At 53.3% G+C, this 19254-nt stretch overlaps 7 protein-coding genes across 7 annotated transcripts; 3 read left to right on the top strand and 4 right to left on the bottom strand.

The window, feature by feature from the left end:
- Window positions 1-1187: 1187 nt before the first annotated feature.
- Window positions 1188-1913, top strand: CABS01_06012 (haloacid dehalogenase; the record flags this gene model as incomplete). Its single annotated transcript, XM_060539379.1, has 1 exon — window positions 1188-1913. The coding sequence occupies one exon, from the start codon at window positions 1188-1190 to the stop codon at window positions 1911-1913; it is 726 nt and encodes a 241-aa protein (XP_060404774.1).
- Window positions 1914-2601: 688 nt separating this feature from the next.
- CABS01_06013 (TatD family hydrolase) lies at window positions 2602-3713 on the top strand (the record flags this gene model as incomplete). The annotated part of the gene is made up of 2 exons (XM_060539380.1): window positions 2602-2676; window positions 2775-3713. The coding sequence occupies 2 exons, from the start codon at window positions 2602-2604 to the stop codon at window positions 3711-3713; spliced, it is 1014 nt and encodes a 337-aa protein (XP_060404775.1).
- A 111-nt stretch (window positions 3714-3824) lies between these two features.
- On the bottom strand, window positions 3825-5494 carry CABS01_06014 (saccharopine dehydrogenase; the record flags this gene model as incomplete). Its single annotated transcript, XM_060539381.1, has 6 exons — window positions 3825-4049; window positions 4124-4361; window positions 4421-4869; window positions 4937-4995; window positions 5053-5337; window positions 5398-5494. The coding sequence occupies 6 exons, from the start codon at window positions 5492-5494 to the stop codon at window positions 3825-3827; spliced, it is 1353 nt and encodes a 450-aa protein (XP_060404776.1).
- Window positions 5495-6347: 853 nt separating this feature from the next.
- Window positions 6348-7188, bottom strand: CABS01_06015 (uncharacterized protein; the record flags this gene model as incomplete). Its single annotated transcript, XM_060539382.1, has 2 exons — window positions 6348-6901; window positions 6969-7188. 2 exons carry the CDS (start codon window positions 7186-7188, stop codon window positions 6348-6350), a joined length of 774 nt encoding a protein of 257 aa, XP_060404777.1.
- Window positions 7189-8489: 1301 nt separating this feature from the next.
- On the bottom strand, window positions 8490-10534 carry CABS01_06016 (major facilitator superfamily transporter; the record flags this gene model as incomplete). The annotated part of the gene is made up of 5 exons (XM_060539383.1): window positions 8490-8678; window positions 8762-8904; window positions 8986-9307; window positions 9387-9907; window positions 9985-10534. The coding sequence occupies 5 exons, from the start codon at window positions 10532-10534 to the stop codon at window positions 8490-8492; spliced, it is 1725 nt and encodes a 574-aa protein (XP_060404778.1).
- A 2243-nt stretch (window positions 10535-12777) lies between these two features.
- Window positions 12778-14978, bottom strand: CABS01_06017 (uncharacterized protein; the record flags this gene model as incomplete). The annotated part of the gene is made up of 5 exons (XM_060539384.1): window positions 12778-13242; window positions 13740-13854; window positions 14023-14099; window positions 14621-14676; window positions 14813-14978. 5 exons carry the CDS (start codon window positions 14976-14978, stop codon window positions 12778-12780), a joined length of 879 nt encoding a protein of 292 aa, XP_060404779.1.
- A 756-nt stretch (window positions 14979-15734) lies between these two features.
- On the top strand, window positions 15735-19251 carry CABS01_06018 (uncharacterized protein; the record flags this gene model as incomplete). The annotated part of the gene is made up of 3 exons (XM_060539385.1): window positions 15735-17946; window positions 18006-18404; window positions 18482-19251. 3 exons carry the CDS (start codon window positions 15735-15737, stop codon window positions 19249-19251), a joined length of 3381 nt encoding a protein of 1126 aa, XP_060404780.1.
- Between the last annotated feature and the right edge of the window lie 3 nt (window positions 19252-19254).

The raw sequence follows: 19254 nt of genomic DNA on the forward strand, positions 1-19254 counted from the left end.
TTACTTTTGCTCGCGCGACGTCAAGATTAACCCAATGTCCGTGGGTTGGTTGAGCCGCAGGGTCCAACTTACAAGGGCTTGTCCGTCTTCGATTGTTGGTCTGTGTGATCTTTCAGTGAAAGCAAAGTGGTGCACCTCATTGAAACAACTAGTTTGCGGGATGCAATGGTACCAATCCTCATCGGTTCCTCGATCTTTTGACGACGTCCCATTTTTCCACATACACGCAAAAACACATCTCGTTTCCGAACTCTAGGAGTGTCTGGACATGAAGGAAAAAAGTTCCGGCGCAACCTGCGACCTCGCTGGTATCTGGAGGCTGAGGTGCTAACCAGAGCTTCTGCGCTTGAGGGAGTGCTACATTCAATCACGACGTTTAGATGTAAGGAAGTAACACTGTCGCTGGTTGTCAGTCGCCGTGTAAAATCGCTGTACAATAAAGTCGCAAGAACCTTGAACGTAGCACATATCTTGATATTCATCCCCCGGCATAAGCCGAACTCAAGGATTGCAGGCAGAAACCGCATTGCGATACTGATACCAAATAAATTACCCGATCGAAACTACCAGTGACAGGGCATTCCGCAACGTAGGGTTTCTTGTTAGCTCAGTCGTAATTTGATCAGCTCTTACATGGCTTTTAGACGTATTTGATCTCCTCGTGGGCAAAGGCTTGATCAGTAATTTCGTCACTCCTGAACCAGCAGCACGCAAGTCAGCGCAATCGAAGAACTCGGTTCTCTAGGTCTAAGTCCAGCCGTCTTACGCGGCGGTAGGCTGAAGCGGTGCCGGTCACATCCGGTCACCGGGCCGGTGCCGCGACTCCACCCAACGCCATTGTCCAATCGGGCCGGACTGCGATCCGGACGGAGCGGTGGGCCGTGTCCTCGCCTTCACTTTCCGACTGACATGATGACATCGCGCGCCCTTGCGAGGTGGAGGCTACTTGCGTGTCGATAGCTTCATGCCCATAGCAGAAGACTGGTCAGTAAACGTTATTGTTCCAAAGTGCAGATAGAGCCGGTCTGTGGAATCCGGTGAAAGGTGGTAAATATAAAACGAGAGTTGCACTTTGGGGTTCAGCAGTCTATCGATTAAGCAACGCCGATCAGATTTGACCCCGCACAAGTACGCCCAAAAGATTGAATCCTATCAACAATAACAATAATACCGAAATCCATTCCACCATGACCAGCCTCAAAGACTTCCGCGTCCTAACCTTTGACGTCTATGGCACATTAATCGACTGGGAAACAGGCGCCCTAACAGCTCTTCAACCCCTCCTAGACGCGAACAACCGCACCGACTTCACCCGCAAGCACCTCCTGGACACCTACCACGAATGCGAAGCCGCGCAACAGGCCCAAACCCCAGACCTCCCCTACGCCCAGCTCCTCACCACGATCCACCCCCAAATCGCTGCCAAGCTCGGCCTCGCATCCCCGCCGCCGTCCGCCGAAGCCTCAAAGGCCTTTGGCGACTCCGTCGGCTCCTGGCCCGCGTTCCCGGACACGGTCGACGCCCTCCGCCGGCTGGGTAAGCACTACAAGCTCGTCGTCCTCTCCAACGTCGACCGGGACTCGTTTGCGCTCAGCAACGCGGGGCCGCTGGCGGGCGTGCCGTTCGATCTTGTTGTCACGGCGCAGGATGTCGGTTCGTATAAGCCCGACCAGCGCAACTTTACGTATATGCTGCGCGAGGTGAAGGAGAGGTTTGGGGTTGAGAAGGAGCAGGTGCTGCAGACGGCGCAGAGTCAGTTCCATGATCACCATCCGGCCAAGGAGGCCGGTATCAAGTCGTCTTGGATTGTGAGGCCTGGGGCGGTGATGGGGAATAGGGATCGCGAGGTGTTTGATTGGAAGTTTGATACGTTGGGGGAGATGGCTGATGCGCTTGAGAAGGAATTGGCTTGAAGCGGGATCTATGTATACATTGTATGACAGGATGTTCTGTTCAATGCCATGTTCAAGTGCCGTCCTACACGAGGTGGACTATCTACTACTTGGGTTTTGACATCTTGAAGCGTTGCGCCACTATGAAGTTGCAACAACGTACGCAGGAGTAATGGGCTCCATGAGCTCAATACCTTATCTTACTCCTCAATCTAGCCACAGTCTCTTGATCATCTCGTTAGAAGCTATCAAAGTTTGTTGTGAAAGACATATACGGTGTCTCAACTGCTGCAACAATCATGCTTTTCTTTTGCGAATCACTCAAAACCGATACGAGAAACTTGCACGCCGAATACCAAAGCAGGATGAAGATAAGATGCGAAAGAGACATGTGGAACAAAGGCTAGTCTAATAAATCATAAGTTAGGAAAATGCTTATACTCATCATCTGGAGGTAATTCGTTTCAGGTTCCAGAGTCGAAAGCCGGTCCGGCCGAGACCGGCCCCGCCAAGCCATCGGGTCCACTAGCCTATCTCCCACCGAAGCGGGGGGAACACGGGGGAATCCCAGGAGGGACTAAGAGAAACACCTCCTGGCTAGCAAAACATATCAATGGGATCGCTTCACGCTCAATTGAAGCCTCTGATATAGTCAGGATAAATCACAATTCAACCTGTAATTTTCCAATAAGTCATAACACTCATAGTCATGACGTCGGACCTGCTTGCCGGCTTCCCGGCAAACGCACCACCCAAACCCAAGACCAAACTTCGATTCGCAGATGTAAGTTCACGAGCCCCAAAGCCCCCATCACGAAACTACATGCGATTATTATCTGCCTACATCATGACTTCAAGTTAAATCTCACACACCAACACTAGGTCGCAGTGACAGCAACAGCAAAAGATTTCGCCGGCTTCTACAGGGGAAAACAATACCACCAACCAGACTTTGACGCCGTCCTCGACCGCGCCTCGGCCGCAGGCGTCGACAAGGTGATGCTCACGGGCATGTCCCTCAGCGACGCAGCCAAGAATCTCTCCATTGCCAGATCGCGGCCAGCGGGGACGTGTTTCGTGACGATTGGCATCCATCCGTATCACGCCGCGGAGCCCGATGCTGAAGAAGATGGCGGCGAGGAAGGTCATTTCAAAAAATTGGCAGAGGTCGTCCGCGAAACGTTGAGCTCCACATCGGAAGGCAATCCATCGCCGTTGGCTGCGTTTGGCGAGTTGGGGCTGGACTATGACCGCCTGAACCACGCGTCCAAGGAGGCGCAGATTCGTACTTTTAAGCGGCAGTTGGACCTTTTTGTCGAGGAAAAGCTGGATTTACCCCTGTTTCTCCATTGTCGCGCTGCGTACGATGACTTCGTGGAGATCATCAAGCTATACCTCCCTAACCTCCCCCGCCGCGGGCTGGTACACTCCTTTGTGGGCGCCTCGGCTCAGATGAGAACCCTGGTGGAGCTCGGCTTCGACGTCAGTGTCAACGGCTTCAGCTTCCAGGACAGGGAAAGCTTAGAGATGGTGCGCGATATTCCGTTGGAGCGCTTACAAATCGAGACGGATGCACCGTGGGGTGAGATACCGGCGGGCTCGGAGGTGGCGAAGAGGTATCTTGGTAACGCGTCGGCTTTGCCGCAGAGCAAGAAGAAGGACAAGTTCGAGTTGGGTCTCATGGTGAAGGGGAGAAATGAGAGTTGTACCATGGACAGGGTGGCTTTTGTCGTGGCGGGGCTCAAGGGGTTGGGTGTGGATGAAGTTGCTGATGCGGCCTGGAGAAACAGTGTCAAGATGTTTGGATTTGGCGAAAGCTAACACAAGATGAAGCGAAAGAAGGATCGAGCCTTTATTGACCACAATATGGTGCGTGATACCAGTCTTACGGAGCTATCTCGATCTTGAAGGGGGTTCTCCCGTCCATACTCATCAGAGTGTCTTTTCTACCATGCTAATCCCCTCCTTCTCGAGCAACTTGCGAATGGGGTCACAGATCTCTGAAGTGTAGGGTGCCAACACCCCCGGCACATTCAAAGCAGGTTCCCCGTCCAGTAATAGCTGGGTAGCAATACCGCAGGTAACACCTACGGTCCTGGCCATGGCTGAATGCCCACCAGGTTCTCCGAAGAGCTCCAGTGTCGATGTGATTGTCTCCTATTCACGCGGGTCACCGTCAGATTTTGACTTAATTAGAGGGGAGGGGGGGGAGTTGCGGCGTGCATGCTTACTCTACTACCATCTTTCCACTCAACAATGAACTTGTGCTGGAGCATGACCAGGTCTCTCTCATCGGGCTGATAGCTCATGAGCCTTTCGAGCTCCGCACACAGTGTGTCTAGGAGATTGCCGCGGAGGGTTGCCGGCTTGTCGGAAAAGAGCCCGATCCATCGCAGGCCGTCAATGATTCTGTTCCTCTCAGTGATGTCCGGAAATTCGCAAATCTCATCAATGCGGGTGGTAAGTGTCCTTTTTGATACATCAGTATTTCAGCCCGAACTAGTAGCATGTATGCTTGAATGACTTACTCTTCATCAGTCCCGGCAGCACCAACAGCCCGTCCGAAAACCTCCCGCAACATCAAGCCATCACTATCCTTCTCCAGCCATGTCAGTGGCTGCGTGTCCAGCAATTCGAGCTTCGTCAACGCCGCCACAAAAGCCGGGTTCCCTTCATACCGCAGCGACCCGCGCACAACCGTCTCCGCTTCAGGAATTCTGTAAAACTCCCGAAAAGGGACGGAGTTCCGATTCGGATATGCGAGGAACGAGTACCCATCCATCACGTGGTATGGTTTGGCCTGCTTCATGAGATCTTCGCGGGAAACATCAACGATCTGACCATTCTGGAGGTAGGATGCCGGGTTGAGCTGCGCAAGGAGCGAGCCTCGGGGCGACCAGGAGAATTTGAAGCGCAGGGGGTTATTGGAGCACTCTGGATCTGGGAGGCCGCCGGCGTACGAATGGAATTCCTTGATCTGCCGTTTGCATTGTTAGTCTGGTGAAAAAGGGTAGTGCGTGAGCATGTAGTCGGGTTGGTTGTACTTTTCCTCCCTTGCTATGAACTTCTTCAATGATACGAATAGCGTAGAGGTGGTCGATTCCTAGGGGTTCATGCATGAGCTTAATGATCTTTGGTGTTGTGAGAAATCATGTCCTACCAGGATCGAGGCCAACTTCATTCAAAACCGTGATTCCGGCAGCCTTGACTTCAGATTCCAATTCTCTCATCGCTGGAGACACGTAGCTCGTGGTCACGACGTGAGTTTTGCCACGTATGCCAGCTTCGACGACATTCTGGTGATGAATGAATGGGACAAGTGAAATTACCAGGTCATGAGATGCCACATGGCTATCGAGCTTTGGAGACGCCACATCCAGAGAAATAGCGCTGGCTCGAGGGTGATTTGACGCCAAACTTTCGGCTGTCGAAAGGGTTCGGCAAGCTGTTACAAAAGTATTAGTGACCTCTGATAGTGATTTCGAATGGAAGCGGAATGGAATACCTATTGTCAACTTGTTCTTCTCATTGCGAAGCAGATATTCGACACATGGCTTGGCCACCAGGCCGCTTCCCAGGATAAGAATCTTTTTTTCAGACATTCTATGGACGCGATTCCCAGTTCGTGAAGAAACAAAAGTAGTTGTTAGATCAGGTGTTTTCTTTGAAGCTGTTGTTTTGAGAGGATGAGAAGGAGATGAGCTATTCACATTACCGTTCTTATAAGCTTGGCCCTCGGTCACCTTGATATGTAGCCGTCCTCGCTCTTCACTCAAACTACCATCTTAGACTTGAGTCATCCGGCGAGGGAATTCGATAAGCCTCCTTGTCATAAGAAGCTCAAAAATTGCGACATTATTGTCTTGAAATGCGTAATTCGAGTGTTTTGCATATGGATTTGTCGGCTTCCAGCAGATTGATTGCGCAGCCAGTCTCATCGGCCGATCGGCCGACCGGGTTGCCTACAGTTAGGTTATACGATGCCGCTATCACACTTCGCGTCGCAAACTTCAGAAATCGCCGAGTGGAAACAGAGCGACTCGGTCGCAGCGAAGGACCTTAAGGTTGAAAATCGGACTCCTTACTAAGTCAATTCGAACTTGGGGCAGCGCCAGTAGCTGCTGATTAGACAACGAAACCGAGCGAATAAACCCATTTCAGATCTTCCGCATCCTGAACTCCTTTCTAAGGGAGTTTCAATCTGATATCACATTCTACTAATTATCGAGGAAGGAAATTGAATATTTGCCATAAATGGAAGCGTTCGTCTACATCTTGTTATATCTAAATTATTCAGACGTCTTTCGCGATGCGCCATGATCAACGAAGCAAAAGCAAAATCCAGTGCATAATTACTGAGTTGCTCAGAACTCTCAATGTCGAGCGCGCTGGGTATACCATGCCTAAGGCCATATGGCGAGTCAGACTGTACGACTTCTGGTATTCGTGTAAATCCTATCCAAGCTCAACTGGTGGCGGTGACCGAGAAACGTTCCCGTCTCCAGGTGCCTCTTGCACAGGAGGAGAATGGTATTTGGCGTCCGCAGCGATCTTTGGTGAAACTTGGATTTCTCCCTGACTATTCCCTTGATCACCAAGATCCCTATTCCCCCGGTATCTCCTCCTCGCCAGTAGAATTCCCGCACAAACGGATAAGCCTACTCCCAGAATGGCCCCGATAACGATACCAGCTATGGCACCTGCGCCGAGACCTTCAGTACCGGACCCGGGTGTCGAAGTAACACTCGCCGCCGTTGCTGAAGAGCTCTCCGATGAAGTCGTGGTTGCCGAATCACTAGTTGGCGAAGGAGTGAGGAGTGTTGAAGTTGAAGTGGACCCAGATTCACTCCCATCAGGTAGTGTGATGAAGAATCTTGAAGATTGAGCCGAAGTGCTCGTCGAGCCATCAACAAAAAGCCCAAGGAAATAGTACGTGTCGCTGGGCGGGTCGGTCTTCGAAAAGGCATAAAAGTCTACTGTCCAAGTGAAGGACTTGGATGAGATGCTCTCTAACGATATAGCATAGTTAGTCTTCAATGCCCAAAGCCAAGCGATACCAATCCGCACAGAACTAACTTCCTAACGTGATTGATCGGGTGTTCTTGTTTGTCCAGAGAAGCAAGTTAAGCTTGTCAGCATCTGTCGTCCAGTTGAAGACGACATTCTGGCCTGATTCGAACGTGGGGCCTTCAAGACCTGCCGGTTTCACGGGGTATGTGAACTTCGTGTTGGTATCATCGGCGGCGAAAGCATTCCGTGCCAAGCTAAGCACGAGAAGGAACGAAAAGATGTTCATTTTGCCGGTGTCCAGGATCCTCGAGCACAATGCCGAAACTCGAGGTAAGGGAGTGGGACGGTAATGAGCGCTGGAGCCTGGTACTTATGGATTTTGGTCGCTCCTTATGCGCTCTTCCTCGATCTTCGACATCAGGCTGTGACAGAGTATTACATTTGAAGGGGGGGGGGGGGGGGCGGACTATCAGGAAGACGTGCAGTCCTCCCTCCTTCTTTGGGTTTTGCAGTGCCTTGCTGCGGTCCAGATCAGCATCAAGTAGGGATATGCTTTGCATGTGCGACTTGAAAATTGATTTACTTCAGCGCCCGGCTTTGATACAGTCTCGCTTCACCAACGGGCCACCGCAGTTGGCAGCACACAAGACATGGTCTTGGTTGGCTACACCATTTCAATTTGTCACTGTTCACTTTTATGGCTGCTGTGTTGAAGTTTCACTGCAAATGAGACTGTCGTGCCAGTCATACCCATCGAGAACGGATGGAGATGGCCATGCCATGCCGACTGAGAGTTTTCAGTGGTTGTATTCGTCTCGATAGCCCTTCCCAAGTCAAAAAGTCGATCAGGCTGGCAGTTGGGCGTCCATCGGTTGCAATTACGTGGGGTTCTTTTGTATGCAAGCGATCCTTTGGGTTCCAAGTGTGGTTGTGTGGCGGAGCCTGAAAAGGAGTCAAGGCAGGTTGATAAAAGTAGAACGGGAAAGGAAGTGGCGCATATTGTGTGCAACATCGAACGAGACCAGGGCATAGATCCTACGGGGAATGAGTAGATAAGCGCGAATACGGGGGCAAGTAAGAAAGTATTCTAGTAGCACCAATAGCCAAGCTCGAACGAATCAAATTGAATTGATATGCCAGCCTGGCGATAAAAAAGACCTTGCGCCGGAGGTTTCTATGATGCCAATGATAAGCCAGAAAGCAGCATGTACAGTTGTCGAAAGGTGCCTTTAAAGAGATATAAGCAGATCTACTCCATTGCCTCCCCTCCAAGAGATTGAAATTGAAGCTGGCATAATGTTTTCATTGAACCAGAAATTTTGAGTGCCACACAAAGTTATCTGCGTAAGCTAGAACTAGAGGGTCTCTGAGTTTCCATAGATCGGATATCTTCTCAGTCGATACCGGTCTGAGTGTCCCTCATGGCATGCTTTGACTTCATGAACTGGGTATTTTGCGAAGAGCTATACATATTGATAATTATGCTCGCGCTTCAATACTCTTTACCCAAACGTCTACTGACATAGTCCCACTATACAGTATAACAGAGCTTGAAGCTGCAGTCAGCCCCTTCAGCCCGGCAATGGTCTACTTGTGAGTGCTACGCAGACCGCGCGGGCTTGCGAAAAGTGCGGCGATGAGAGCGATTCCGGCAAACGTGGTAGAGGCGGCGAAGGCATACTGGATGCCCTCATAGTAGACATGGCGAGCGGGTAAGCGCACCTCTGCAGGGAGGGTCTTGAGGGCTGTCACGGAATGCCGAATCTCGTCGATGAGCTGAGTTGAGAAGAGCTTTTGTCAGTAACGGGGTCATTTCCACTCATAAAGACCATACTAGTAGTGACAGGAAGGAAACATACTCTCGACTTATCGGGGATGTCGCCGAGGACTTCGGGTAGTCGCACACTGAGCGTTGTCTGCACGATGGCAGAAGTTATCGCCACGCCCCAGACTGTGCCCAAAGAGCGAACGAGATACACCGTCGAAGCTGAAACTGCGTGATCTATGTTAATTGAGGTGGTGTCAGTTCAGTTTGGGTTGGACTCATGCTACAATTGACTGATTAACTCAAGAAGATACTCACCAGCGTGGTCAAACGAGGCCAGCGTCGTGAAGAGAATCGCGGGGTAGATGATACCCTGACCCAAATTCGCTGGAAAGATGTAAACGAGATACTTCCACTGCGAGTCCTGAAATTGGAGGGCAGTGACGAGTGAATTGCCGAACAGCATCAGGAATGCGCCAGCTCGGACGAGCCAAATGAGCTTGCCCCAGCGAGACATGACAATGCCCGCAAATAGACCCCCGAGAGGCGTGGCAAGTGATGGGATCGCCAGTCTCGCGCCAGCTTTAGTCGCCGAGTCGAGCAACACTACCTGGAAGAAGAGCGGAAGCATGAAAAGGTACTATAGTCACAGTCATATTAGCAATCATAAAGCCAACGTTTCGAGCAGTGTATGGCTAGTCCATGTGAGGTCTACGTACCGCATACGCCGCGAGTCCCGCGCAAACATTGGAAATCTGCGTAAAAATGGGCAACTTTCCCCGGAGCATCCTCAGTGGAATGACGGGAATGGCCTTTGTCCGCGCCTCGACGAGCACAAACAACGCCAACAAAAGCACACTGCCCACGAGCGTGCCGATGACGATGGGACTACCCCACGGAAGCTCGTTGCCGCCCAAGCTCAGGCCGACGAGCTGCACGGAGATGGCTACAACCAGAAGCAGTGCTCCAGAAACGTCCACCCTCGACCATATGGCCCTCCAGTCGTTGGTGTCAATATCGAACCCGCCCTCGGGGTTCTTGATCACCAGGGCCCCTAGAGTAAGTGCCATGATGGAGACGGGCACCTGCAGCAAGAAGCACCAGCGCCAGCCGATGTGGTCGGCAATGGAGCCACCAAACGAAGCACCAGCCACGGCGCCGAAGCCGAACATGCCGTTCTGGAGGGCCTGGTACATGCCTCTCTCGCGGAAGGGAATCATGTCCGAGTTGACAATCGTGGCTATTTTCTCGATATCAGTCCCCCTTCAACGCAGCATTTTTTGGCAGATTTGAGAGCAAATGGACTGGTAAACTCACCCATCGTCATAAGACCACCGCCTCCAAACCCAGTCAGAGCGCGCATGCAGTTGAGAAGCACCACGTCGCCCGCCAGCCCGCAACCAAGACAGCCAAGCCCGAACGTGATACTACTAACAAAGAAACACACCCTCCGCCCGAAAATGTCAGAAAACCGCCCGTACAGCGGCTGGAACGCGGTGCTGGTGACGAGGTACGACGTCGTCAGCCAGCTCGCCGTGTTCGCGGCGTCAAACTCGGAGCTGATGACGGCGTACGTCGCCGCCGTGATGGTCCCATCAAACCCGTAGAGGAAGACGTTGGCCATAATAGCCAGCTCGATCCAGAGGAACCCTCGTGGCGGCTTCCATGACTCGCCGGCCTCGATGGCGGCGGCTGGGTCGCGGAGGAGCGGTTGGTCTTCGCGAGGCGTGGCCACGGTGGCGGTGGTGGTTTCTGAGTCCGGGTCGGAGTAGTACGGGCGCGGCGGTGATGCCGGGTTCGGAGGGTTGGCTCGTGCTCTGCCGACTTCATCGTCTGAGAAGCGGGGCCGGGAGCGCGGGCTGCTCATGGTGTGTGCCGGTTGGTTGACTTGAATGGAACTCTGTTGGGAAGGTTTGTTGGAAATGCTGCTTTACTTGATTTGGAGAGTAGCCGGGATTGGATGGAATGCTTCCAGGAACATGAGACAATGTGATTGACTGTGGGGGGGATCGGTCGCTGGCAGGATCGGGAATTCTCAAGCAAAGAGCAATGAGAGAAAGTTCAGAAAGCAGCAAACCCGCCGTGACCTTTCTTGCAACCCCAAGTGTACTTCAATTGCTAAGTCCAGTCTGCAGTGCCAGGGTATGTTGGGATGACGGCAAGCGTGAATTCGCCATGGAGAAATTTCTGCAGTTTCATGACTCCCCGCCGATGGAGAACCGGCGTGCAAGGTCCGGTTAATGTCCGTCGCGCGTATCCTGTCAGTGGAGGGCTACCGGGTGCCGGGTCGGGTCGACCAACGTCAAAGAGATTCCTACCCTGGAGTCGGTAGTGGATGAATGTATTGCACCATTGACACGCAAAGCACGCAATCATGTATGGAGCTTGACATTCTTCATGGGCTCTTGGTTCCATTTACATGCCTGATGCCATTCAACGGTACTAAGAAAACCCCGACTGTCTCCACTGACGAAGAGCCGTAGCCGGCCCCGAACGATCAGAGACGTCCATCCGGGCAACATCTCTGACTGGCCTCTCGGAGGTTTCTAAGCTACCTACCTAGGTAAGAGCTACAGCCACCTATAGAGACATTGATCCAAAAGCTGTCTTTGGCCCTAACGGACTGCCTTGGTAAGTCATCACGGCTATCGGGCCAAAGGATTTAGGCAGGCTTCACATGGCTTGTCAAATGATTCATACCAAACACAGCATCTAGCAAAAGTCTCCTCACCTTAAGGACTGTGCATGAAACTTCGCGACACTTATCAACAGACGGCACTGGGAACCCAAACAGTTCACCACCCCTGGACGATAGCAGCCTCTTGGAGCAGTTGTAACCCCAAACCCAAGAAAAAACCACGGAAAGAGGCACATGGTCTATCACAGCCTTCCAAAGAGGCCCTTTGCCCCCAGAGAAAGTTGGTCCTCTCACCATGAGATTCCATACTCCGGGGCCAACACGTAGGGAAGTGAAGAAGTTGCGTTTGTTGACAGAGCCAGAGAAAGCTCAGTACTGCAACAGCTCGGGTCTTCGTCATGAAGTACGAACCATGCAGTATACAACATTGGCTTACAATCAGGGTCCGAGGAACTTCTCTCGTAGCACCGCGGGAAGATACTTCTCGAATAAATATCCACGCAGAGCCATTTTGCCACATCAAAGCCAGACCCATGCTGGTTCTGACCACAACAGCTGAGACTTTTTCAGCGGAATATCCGTTAATGAATTTCTCAGGTTTTCTCACCGCGGATAAACATCCTCAAAACCTGCCCACGAAGTCCGTGTGGTTGAGATGCTCGTCCCATCAGCCCCACCGAGGCTTAACATATGCCTCACATTAGGTAGACATGTTGGAAAGCGACCCAAGCTAGGGAGTTTATTAATTTATTTTTTCTTCGAAAGAAAAGCTAGGTTGTTGAAAGTATGATTTCAGACACCAGCTGACTAGACAACTCAAGGCCGATGGCTTCTAGACGGAACTTTCGGATTTGATGAAAATTGCCATGGTATTAAAAGCTGGCTCAGCGTTTAGTCCTGAGAGCCTCAGAGCCCGAAAAAGTGGAACGTGCGCCAGACTGTCGGAAATCTCGCTTACATAACACTGACCCACGTCACCTGATAAATAAAATCGCACCCGCCGCAGAATTTTTCAAGATAGTTTCCCCTCTCGTCCAACACCAAGAAAACCAACATATGCCGATACCTCTGGAGGATCAGACGCGCGAGCAGAGGAATTATCCAACGAACCAACAAGAAAGTCTTAGTCTGGCTACTTGTGGCTTTAAAGGTTGGAAACAATCTGTAGGCGCCGTCTGATCCTCTAGCACCACTGAAGGTATGTAATTTTTTTCTTCTTCATGCACACTTTTCCCCATCGTCTTAAAGATGATTTGGATTAATCTCCATTTGTATTTGATATCTTATTAAATGATTTTTATTCACACTGAAAATTCTGAAACGACATTACTTGTTACCTTTTTGTTTGCTCAGTTCTGGACGTATACAGTCGGCTAACAAGACGGTCAGGTTTGCCTGCAATCTACATTTCCAGTTGAGGCCCTGAGTGTTGGATTGGCTGGATTTTTTGATACCATGGTTATAGTTGATTATCATGCCAATACATCTTTTTCATCAGATCGATTCTGTTCCACGCGTGGTGACCTAGTTCGATGCTCGTAGCAAAAGGCCCCATTAACCTTGAATACGTGAATCGTGCTTGGCAGAGTTCCAGTCAACTGCTGCCCGGGACGTCGGTGATCCCCGGGAGGCGCGGCGATGCAGGCCGTGGAGCCCCATCTCTGATGGAATGCCTCCGGGCCAATGGTGAACCTGCTACGACGACAAGCCGCGACAGGACGCGGGCAGGCGGGCACTCGCGCGGCTCTGCGCCTCCAGCAAGCTCCATCCTCCGGGCCTTGGGAGGCTTGGGAGGCCTCGGGATCTCTGGAAACTCCGTACTTCATAGGGACAAAGACGGCGAGCGAGCAGTTCGTTGCCGCACGCGTGGGCGGTGCAGATGAGCCACTGAGGGGAGGGGGGTTTTCCTGCAGGTCATGGTCAAGTGCCGGTTTAGCCTGGTTGGAAGGGACCAATGTCGATGAGGTTTCCCGATGGCACACTGGCCTTGGAAGAACACTCTTAATGCAGCAAATTAAGGAAGCATTCCCTGGAAGCAGATCCGGGGGAAACTAATCGGTTTCCCTTCCAGAGTCCCAGTAGTGTTCGCAGAGTCAAAGAAAGTTGGAACTTGGCAGTGGGCGCCATGTCGTGGCAGATAAGCAGGGCCCATCCCAACACGCCGATTTCTTTCTCCCGCGAAACAATTAATCAAATGATGACAGAGTTGGCGATGGAGTTTTGGGCTCTCTGGTGACTTGTAAGGTAGCGACTAGAAAGTGTCTTGGGCAACCTCGTCTCCATCGACCACGAGGCCAGACCAGGGCCAATGTGGGGGCATTTCTCGCTGGGAGTGTTTCTTCGCGCTTCCCGAGAGATTCCAGCCTCCAGAATATGGCCTAGCAGCACATAGTGCAGGGGAACGATGGGATTGGGCGCAACTGTAATTGCCTACCTGTGCCATGACGACACCAGGCTGCGATGATGCGGGGCAGAAGCTTCCAGGGTTCAAACGGTGAGTGATGGACGCGATGCATCTTTGAAGTCTTGCGCCACGGACGCCGTCTGATCTGTCAAGAATGTCAAGAATGCTAGCTTGGCCTCTCCCGAGGGTTAAACAATACCTTAACACATAGCCTCCGCGTGGATGGTTGCGTGACGACTCGTTTGTCCGTTTCCGCGCCTGCTGCGCAAACCCGGCTCAAACCGCCTCAGGGGCTGCGCGCGCTTTCTCGCACCTCTTCACCTTCTCCTGAACTGTCCTCCTCTTGGAATGTGTCCGCGGGGTATCTTTGTCTTCTTGAAAGCTGACCAGCTGTCTCGGGTGACAAGGATGAGGGGCGGATGACAAGGCCGCCCGGGGATGTCACGGCCTGTCATTGTACTGAGCCACCCACCCTCCTAGCTTCGGATGGCGTGCCGCACCAAATCTGCCTGGTCACAAGGCTGCCTTGCGCCGTGATCCCTAGATTTCTTGGTACTCTTATGTTTTTGTTGAGGAGGAGCGATGTTATCACTGATGTTGGAAGAACTTGTCGCTTCGCGTCTCGCTCGTAGTTAGTAGACTGGCGACTGACGAGTTCCTGATGCTTTTTTTTTTTTTTTTTTTTTCGTGGGGTTGGCTTCCGGGTCGCAGTGGCCAGTGTAAATGACGTAAGAGCGTTGATAGACATCGCTAGCCCCTCGGCAAGCTTTCGATAGTAGGTAGGCCTGGAGTGAGCATATCGTAGTTCCGAGTCGCAGACTGTCGAGATGTATAGGTAAGGTAGGCTGCCTGGAAATGGATAGGTACTATCAAAAGATTAGAAAAAGGCACTTCATTGGGGTTCGATGTACCTTAGGTACTTGCCTCCCATCCTTTGTGCCCTGGTCGAGTCCAAACGCTCTGGAGACTGGATGGATATACATAGTAGTAAGTAGCGTGGGCGGTCGAGGGTCAGAATGTGATGGTGACATGGGACACCCTTCGACAATCCGTGGCTCGCTGCACATTAGTACTGCAATAGCAGTTCCTTTCCGTCCGCTGACCTTGGCCGGGCCGCCTAGAGTCTTCGCAAGTCGTGGCCTGGGCGGCGGGCACTGACAAGACCGGGCCCAGAAACGAGGTCTGGCTGATCCCGTCCCATCCCTCAATGTTTGGCGCCCTGGTCGGGATGGAAGGGAAAGCCTCAGGGGGATGCCTCAGAATGATCATCGAGGTCCGAAGAAGCGGGCTGCCATGGTAAAGTAGAAGAGAGGTACTCCGTAGACTAGGATGTGTAGGAAGGTAAGGTAAGATCGGGAGGCATGGACATTATGACCTGCCCACCTGTCGCCCTGCCCTGATTTTGCTGTTTCTGCTTTGGCAACAGCGCTGTGTGATCCTGCCCGCTACGCAGCATTGCACTTTCCCATCTCAGCCCAACACTAACTGGACGGCCCACGGGTGACGGACAGGTCGACGGGCTGCCCCTCCATCTCTTCGCTTCCACGGTCCCTTGCCGTCCCTCCACCTCCCCTCCATTCTTTCCCCCCTCTCTCCCGTCTTCTCTCGCTCCGAACGCTCTCTCCACTCACTCACCTTTCTCTGTCCTTCTCCCGGGCACTTCCCTCTCACATCACCCACCCTTATTACGTTGGCTGGGCTGGAATCGACTGGATATTCGTCTATTGGTGTGTTCAATAGACAGATTCCCATCCTCTCACCCAACCAAAGGCGATCACAGTCCCACCAGCCTCCTAAATAAAACCAATCTACCACGTACACCCGTAAACCGAACTAGTCACTACCTGACTACACATGCACACCATTTAATCCGTGGGCTCCCCTCCGTCATCATCGCACATCCTTTGTTCAACCCCCCGCCTGCCAATCTACACCATCCAGCCGAACCGTTGTCGCCCGTTTTGACATTTCTCTGCCGCTTCCCGAAAACAGCGTTGCCCTTCGACGCCCCCATCGCATTTAGCGATGGCTGGAGTTTATAGAGAAACCACTCGGGTTTACCGGGACCCGACTGAGTACTCATCCGATGAAGACCGATACAAGACCTCCACAGTTCGCCGTTACAAAGTAGCGCCAAACCGAGTCGAGAGGGTCGAGCGCACTGAGCGTGTCGAAGTCGAAGAAGACGACCGCCGGTCACGATACTCGGGCTACCCGCTGCGCACCTCCGGCGAGTATGGCTATGCTCCCGACCGCCCGCGCTCCGCCTTTGACTCCCGGAGTCAGGTTGTTGAGCGCACGGTAACCGAGCGTGAGCGCGAAGTTATTGACCCCTACAGAGGTGACACCCGCAGCGTCGTCTACGAAAAAGAGTACGAACGTGAACGTGAGCGCGCACCCCGCTTCGATGCCGGCCGCTTCGACGATGTTCGCAGCGTCGCCGATAATCGAAGTGTCATCGAAGTCGAGCGCGAGCGCGTTGACTGGGACCGCCGCTCTAACAAGTCTCATCGCCACCACCACCATCATCATTCGCCCGAGACAGAAGTCAGAGTCGACAAGCGTGTCGAACGCCGTGAGGATGGAGACGTCACAGTCGAGAAGCGCGTTGAGGAATACCGGGACGATCATGGCGGGGCAGAGGTCGAGAGATACCGCAAGGAGACCGAGTTCTACTCTCCCGTCAGCCCCCCACCTATCCCCCAACCCGTCATCATTCGTCAGCAAGCCCCGGAGCCCCAGAAGATTATTGTTCAGGAAGCTGCACCACCCGCGCCCATCATCGTACCCCGTCAGGAACCCGGCATCGTCGTCCTGAGAGAGCGCGAGTCCCCTCGCGAGGTTGTCCGTCGCGATCCCCGCGAAGATGAGTACTACTACCGCCGTGAGACAAAGGAGCTTGGCCCGTATCGCCGAGATGAGCGTGAGTACCACTACGACCGACGAGGCCGTGGTCGCGGCGAATACATCAGCGACGACGAGGATTACTACATGAAGCGGACTGTCATTCGCCGAAACCGAAGCTCCAGCTCAGACCATCATCACAAACGCCATCTTGCAGAGGGAGCCCTCGCTGGCGCCGGTATCGCTGCTCTCGCTGCGAGTCGAAGAGACAGCCGCGGGGAGCTTGGTGCCAACCGTGGAAGCAAAGTCCTTGCTGGTGCTGCTATCGGTGGCCTAGGCACTGAAATCATTCGACGGGCTCGTAGCGCGTATGAAGACACCTATCACGACGATCATCACTACGGGTCTCGCTCGAGATCTCGCAGTCGCAGCTCCCGCATCAAGACCGGTCTAGGAATTGCTGCCGCCGCGCTCGCTGTTGCAGGCGCCGCAAAGTATTACCAGAGTGGAAAGATCGAAAAGGAAGAAATGCATCGTGGTCGAAGCCGCGGCAGAGGCTACTCTGTTTCAAGCTACTCTGTATCTAGATCTCGTAGCCGCAGCCGCAAGAGCCGGAAGAGCCGCAGTCGCTCCGTGGCTAAGGCTGCCGCTGCAACGGCTGCCGCCGCGGGTTTGGTCCAGCACTTCCGCAACAAGTCCAAGTCCAAATCTAGGAGTAGGTCGCGGTCTAAGTCTCGCATCAGGACTGGAGCAGAGATTGCCGCCGCTGGTCTGGCAGGCGGAGTTGCTAGCAAGATCTATAAGAACCGCAAAGAGAAGAAGGACCGCGAGGTAGATCGAGAACTGGAAGAGCAGGACTACGAGGAGGAAGTCCGGCGGGAACGGCGTGAACGTCGTCGGTCGCGCAGCAGGTCCCAGGCCCGCTCTCTATATTCCGAGCCGCGCAGCGCTGATCCTGAGCTAGGCTTAGTTGAGTACGGAACAGAACCGCTGCCGACCGACCCGCCTTACCCGCCGGACGACGGGTATGAGTCTGCAGCGAACGAGAGGCGACGCCGTCGACACCGGCGTATGTCTGGCGATGATTACGACGGCCACGAGCCGGCGAAGAAGAGGAGCAAGAGCCGATTGAGAGACATGGCGGCGGCTGCAGTTGGAACGGGAGCCGCTGCGATTGGACTGAAGCAGTATCAAAAGAAGAAGGAGAAAGAGGAGGAGGAAAGACGAGTGGAGAGGCGAGAAGACAGACGGTCGAGGGAGAGAAGCGCCCGATCCCGCTCTAGAGACAGATCCGTCACACGCGAAAGGACTTACTCAAGAGAACGCGCCTACAGCAGGGAACGCAGCACAGACGACAGGATGAGGAACAGGGAAAGAGAGAGAGACCGCAGGAGTAAGGAGTCCCAAATCGAGCACACGCTAGTAACCCAGTTGAACTGACAACCATCACAGGATATGAAGAGGATGCTCGGGATGACGGGTACTACGACAACTACAGCCGTCCTCCCTCACCTCCACACGCCTCTGGCGGCTCATTCTACCCGCCACCACCAGCAGCTGCCGCGGGCTTCACCCAGCATCCCAACATTTCCACGGCCAACCTAAGAGATCAGTATCCGCCGTACCCGTCCTCGGACTCGGTGTACCCTCCGGGACCACCGCCAATGGGGCCATCTCCACCGATGGCCACAGGCGGGGCCGGCGGCTATCCTCCCCCTCCGCCTGCTGGTGGTCATCCACCTCCAGGCGGTGGCCCGCCGGGAACGAGATTTGGTCCTGACCATGTGAGTGAAGACATATCTCGTAGCTCCTCACCACAAGCTGTCCAGCCAGCCGGTCTGGGTCGTGAGGGTGGGTTGATCTAATCGTTGTTTCTTTTGTGATATTTCTTCGTTCGTGTCTACATCGGAAGCTGACCTTCAACGCAGATGGTTTAAAGTGGCGAGAGCGTGTCAAAAAGTTTCTCCCCGAGTCACTGTCTAGGTCTCGTTCCCAGTCCCAACCGCGATCTCGGTCTCGGTCCTTATCTCCTGCGTCTTCATCGGTGTCGAGCGCTTTATCTGCAAAGCGTCCTCATACGGCACAACATTCTTCCTCCAAGTCTGTTGCCTTTACTCTGTCACCCCAATCATCCCAAACCTTGCGGTTGCACCGCTCAGCCCATGAGCAGCAGGCCGAGGAAGAGGCTAGGAAAGAGGAAGAAGTACCGGCCCTCAGCGAAGAGCAACTTGCGACACTGCGGCCTGTCCTCAACCGTAGACGTTCCTCCTCGGATCCACCTAGTAGTAAATCGGTCTCCCGTCGCCGCAAGAGGGAAATCGAAACACCACCAGAATCGGAAGACGAGGTTGAGGTCCTGCCCGACCGCTTTGATACTCAGGGACGACCCGTTGGTGGTGGTGGCACTTCGGGGGCCATGCGATGGAGACAAGGGGCGTTCGAAAGCCGGCCACGAAACGGCAAAGGATTGCATTCAAGCGGGGCATGGGCTGTGGGTGGTACAGATGGCGATGTTGTGCAGAAGATTGCGAGCGACATTGAAGGCATGATCAGCGGGCAAAGCAGCTGGAAGAGTCTGTTGAAGGATGTGGTGGGAGCGGTTCAGGAAGTGCAACATGGCGGCGACTCGCGCAGGATAGAGAACAGTGACGACGATGATTATGACGACCGACGAAGGAGGCGGAGGAAGAGCAGATGACGA

Source organism: Colletotrichum abscissum (assembly GCF_030869225.1).
Source record: "Colletotrichum abscissum strain IMI 504890 chromosome Unknown Scaffold_12.1, whole genome shotgun sequence".
Lineage (NCBI taxonomy): Eukaryota > Fungi > Ascomycota > Sordariomycetes > Glomerellales > Glomerellaceae > Colletotrichum > Colletotrichum abscissum.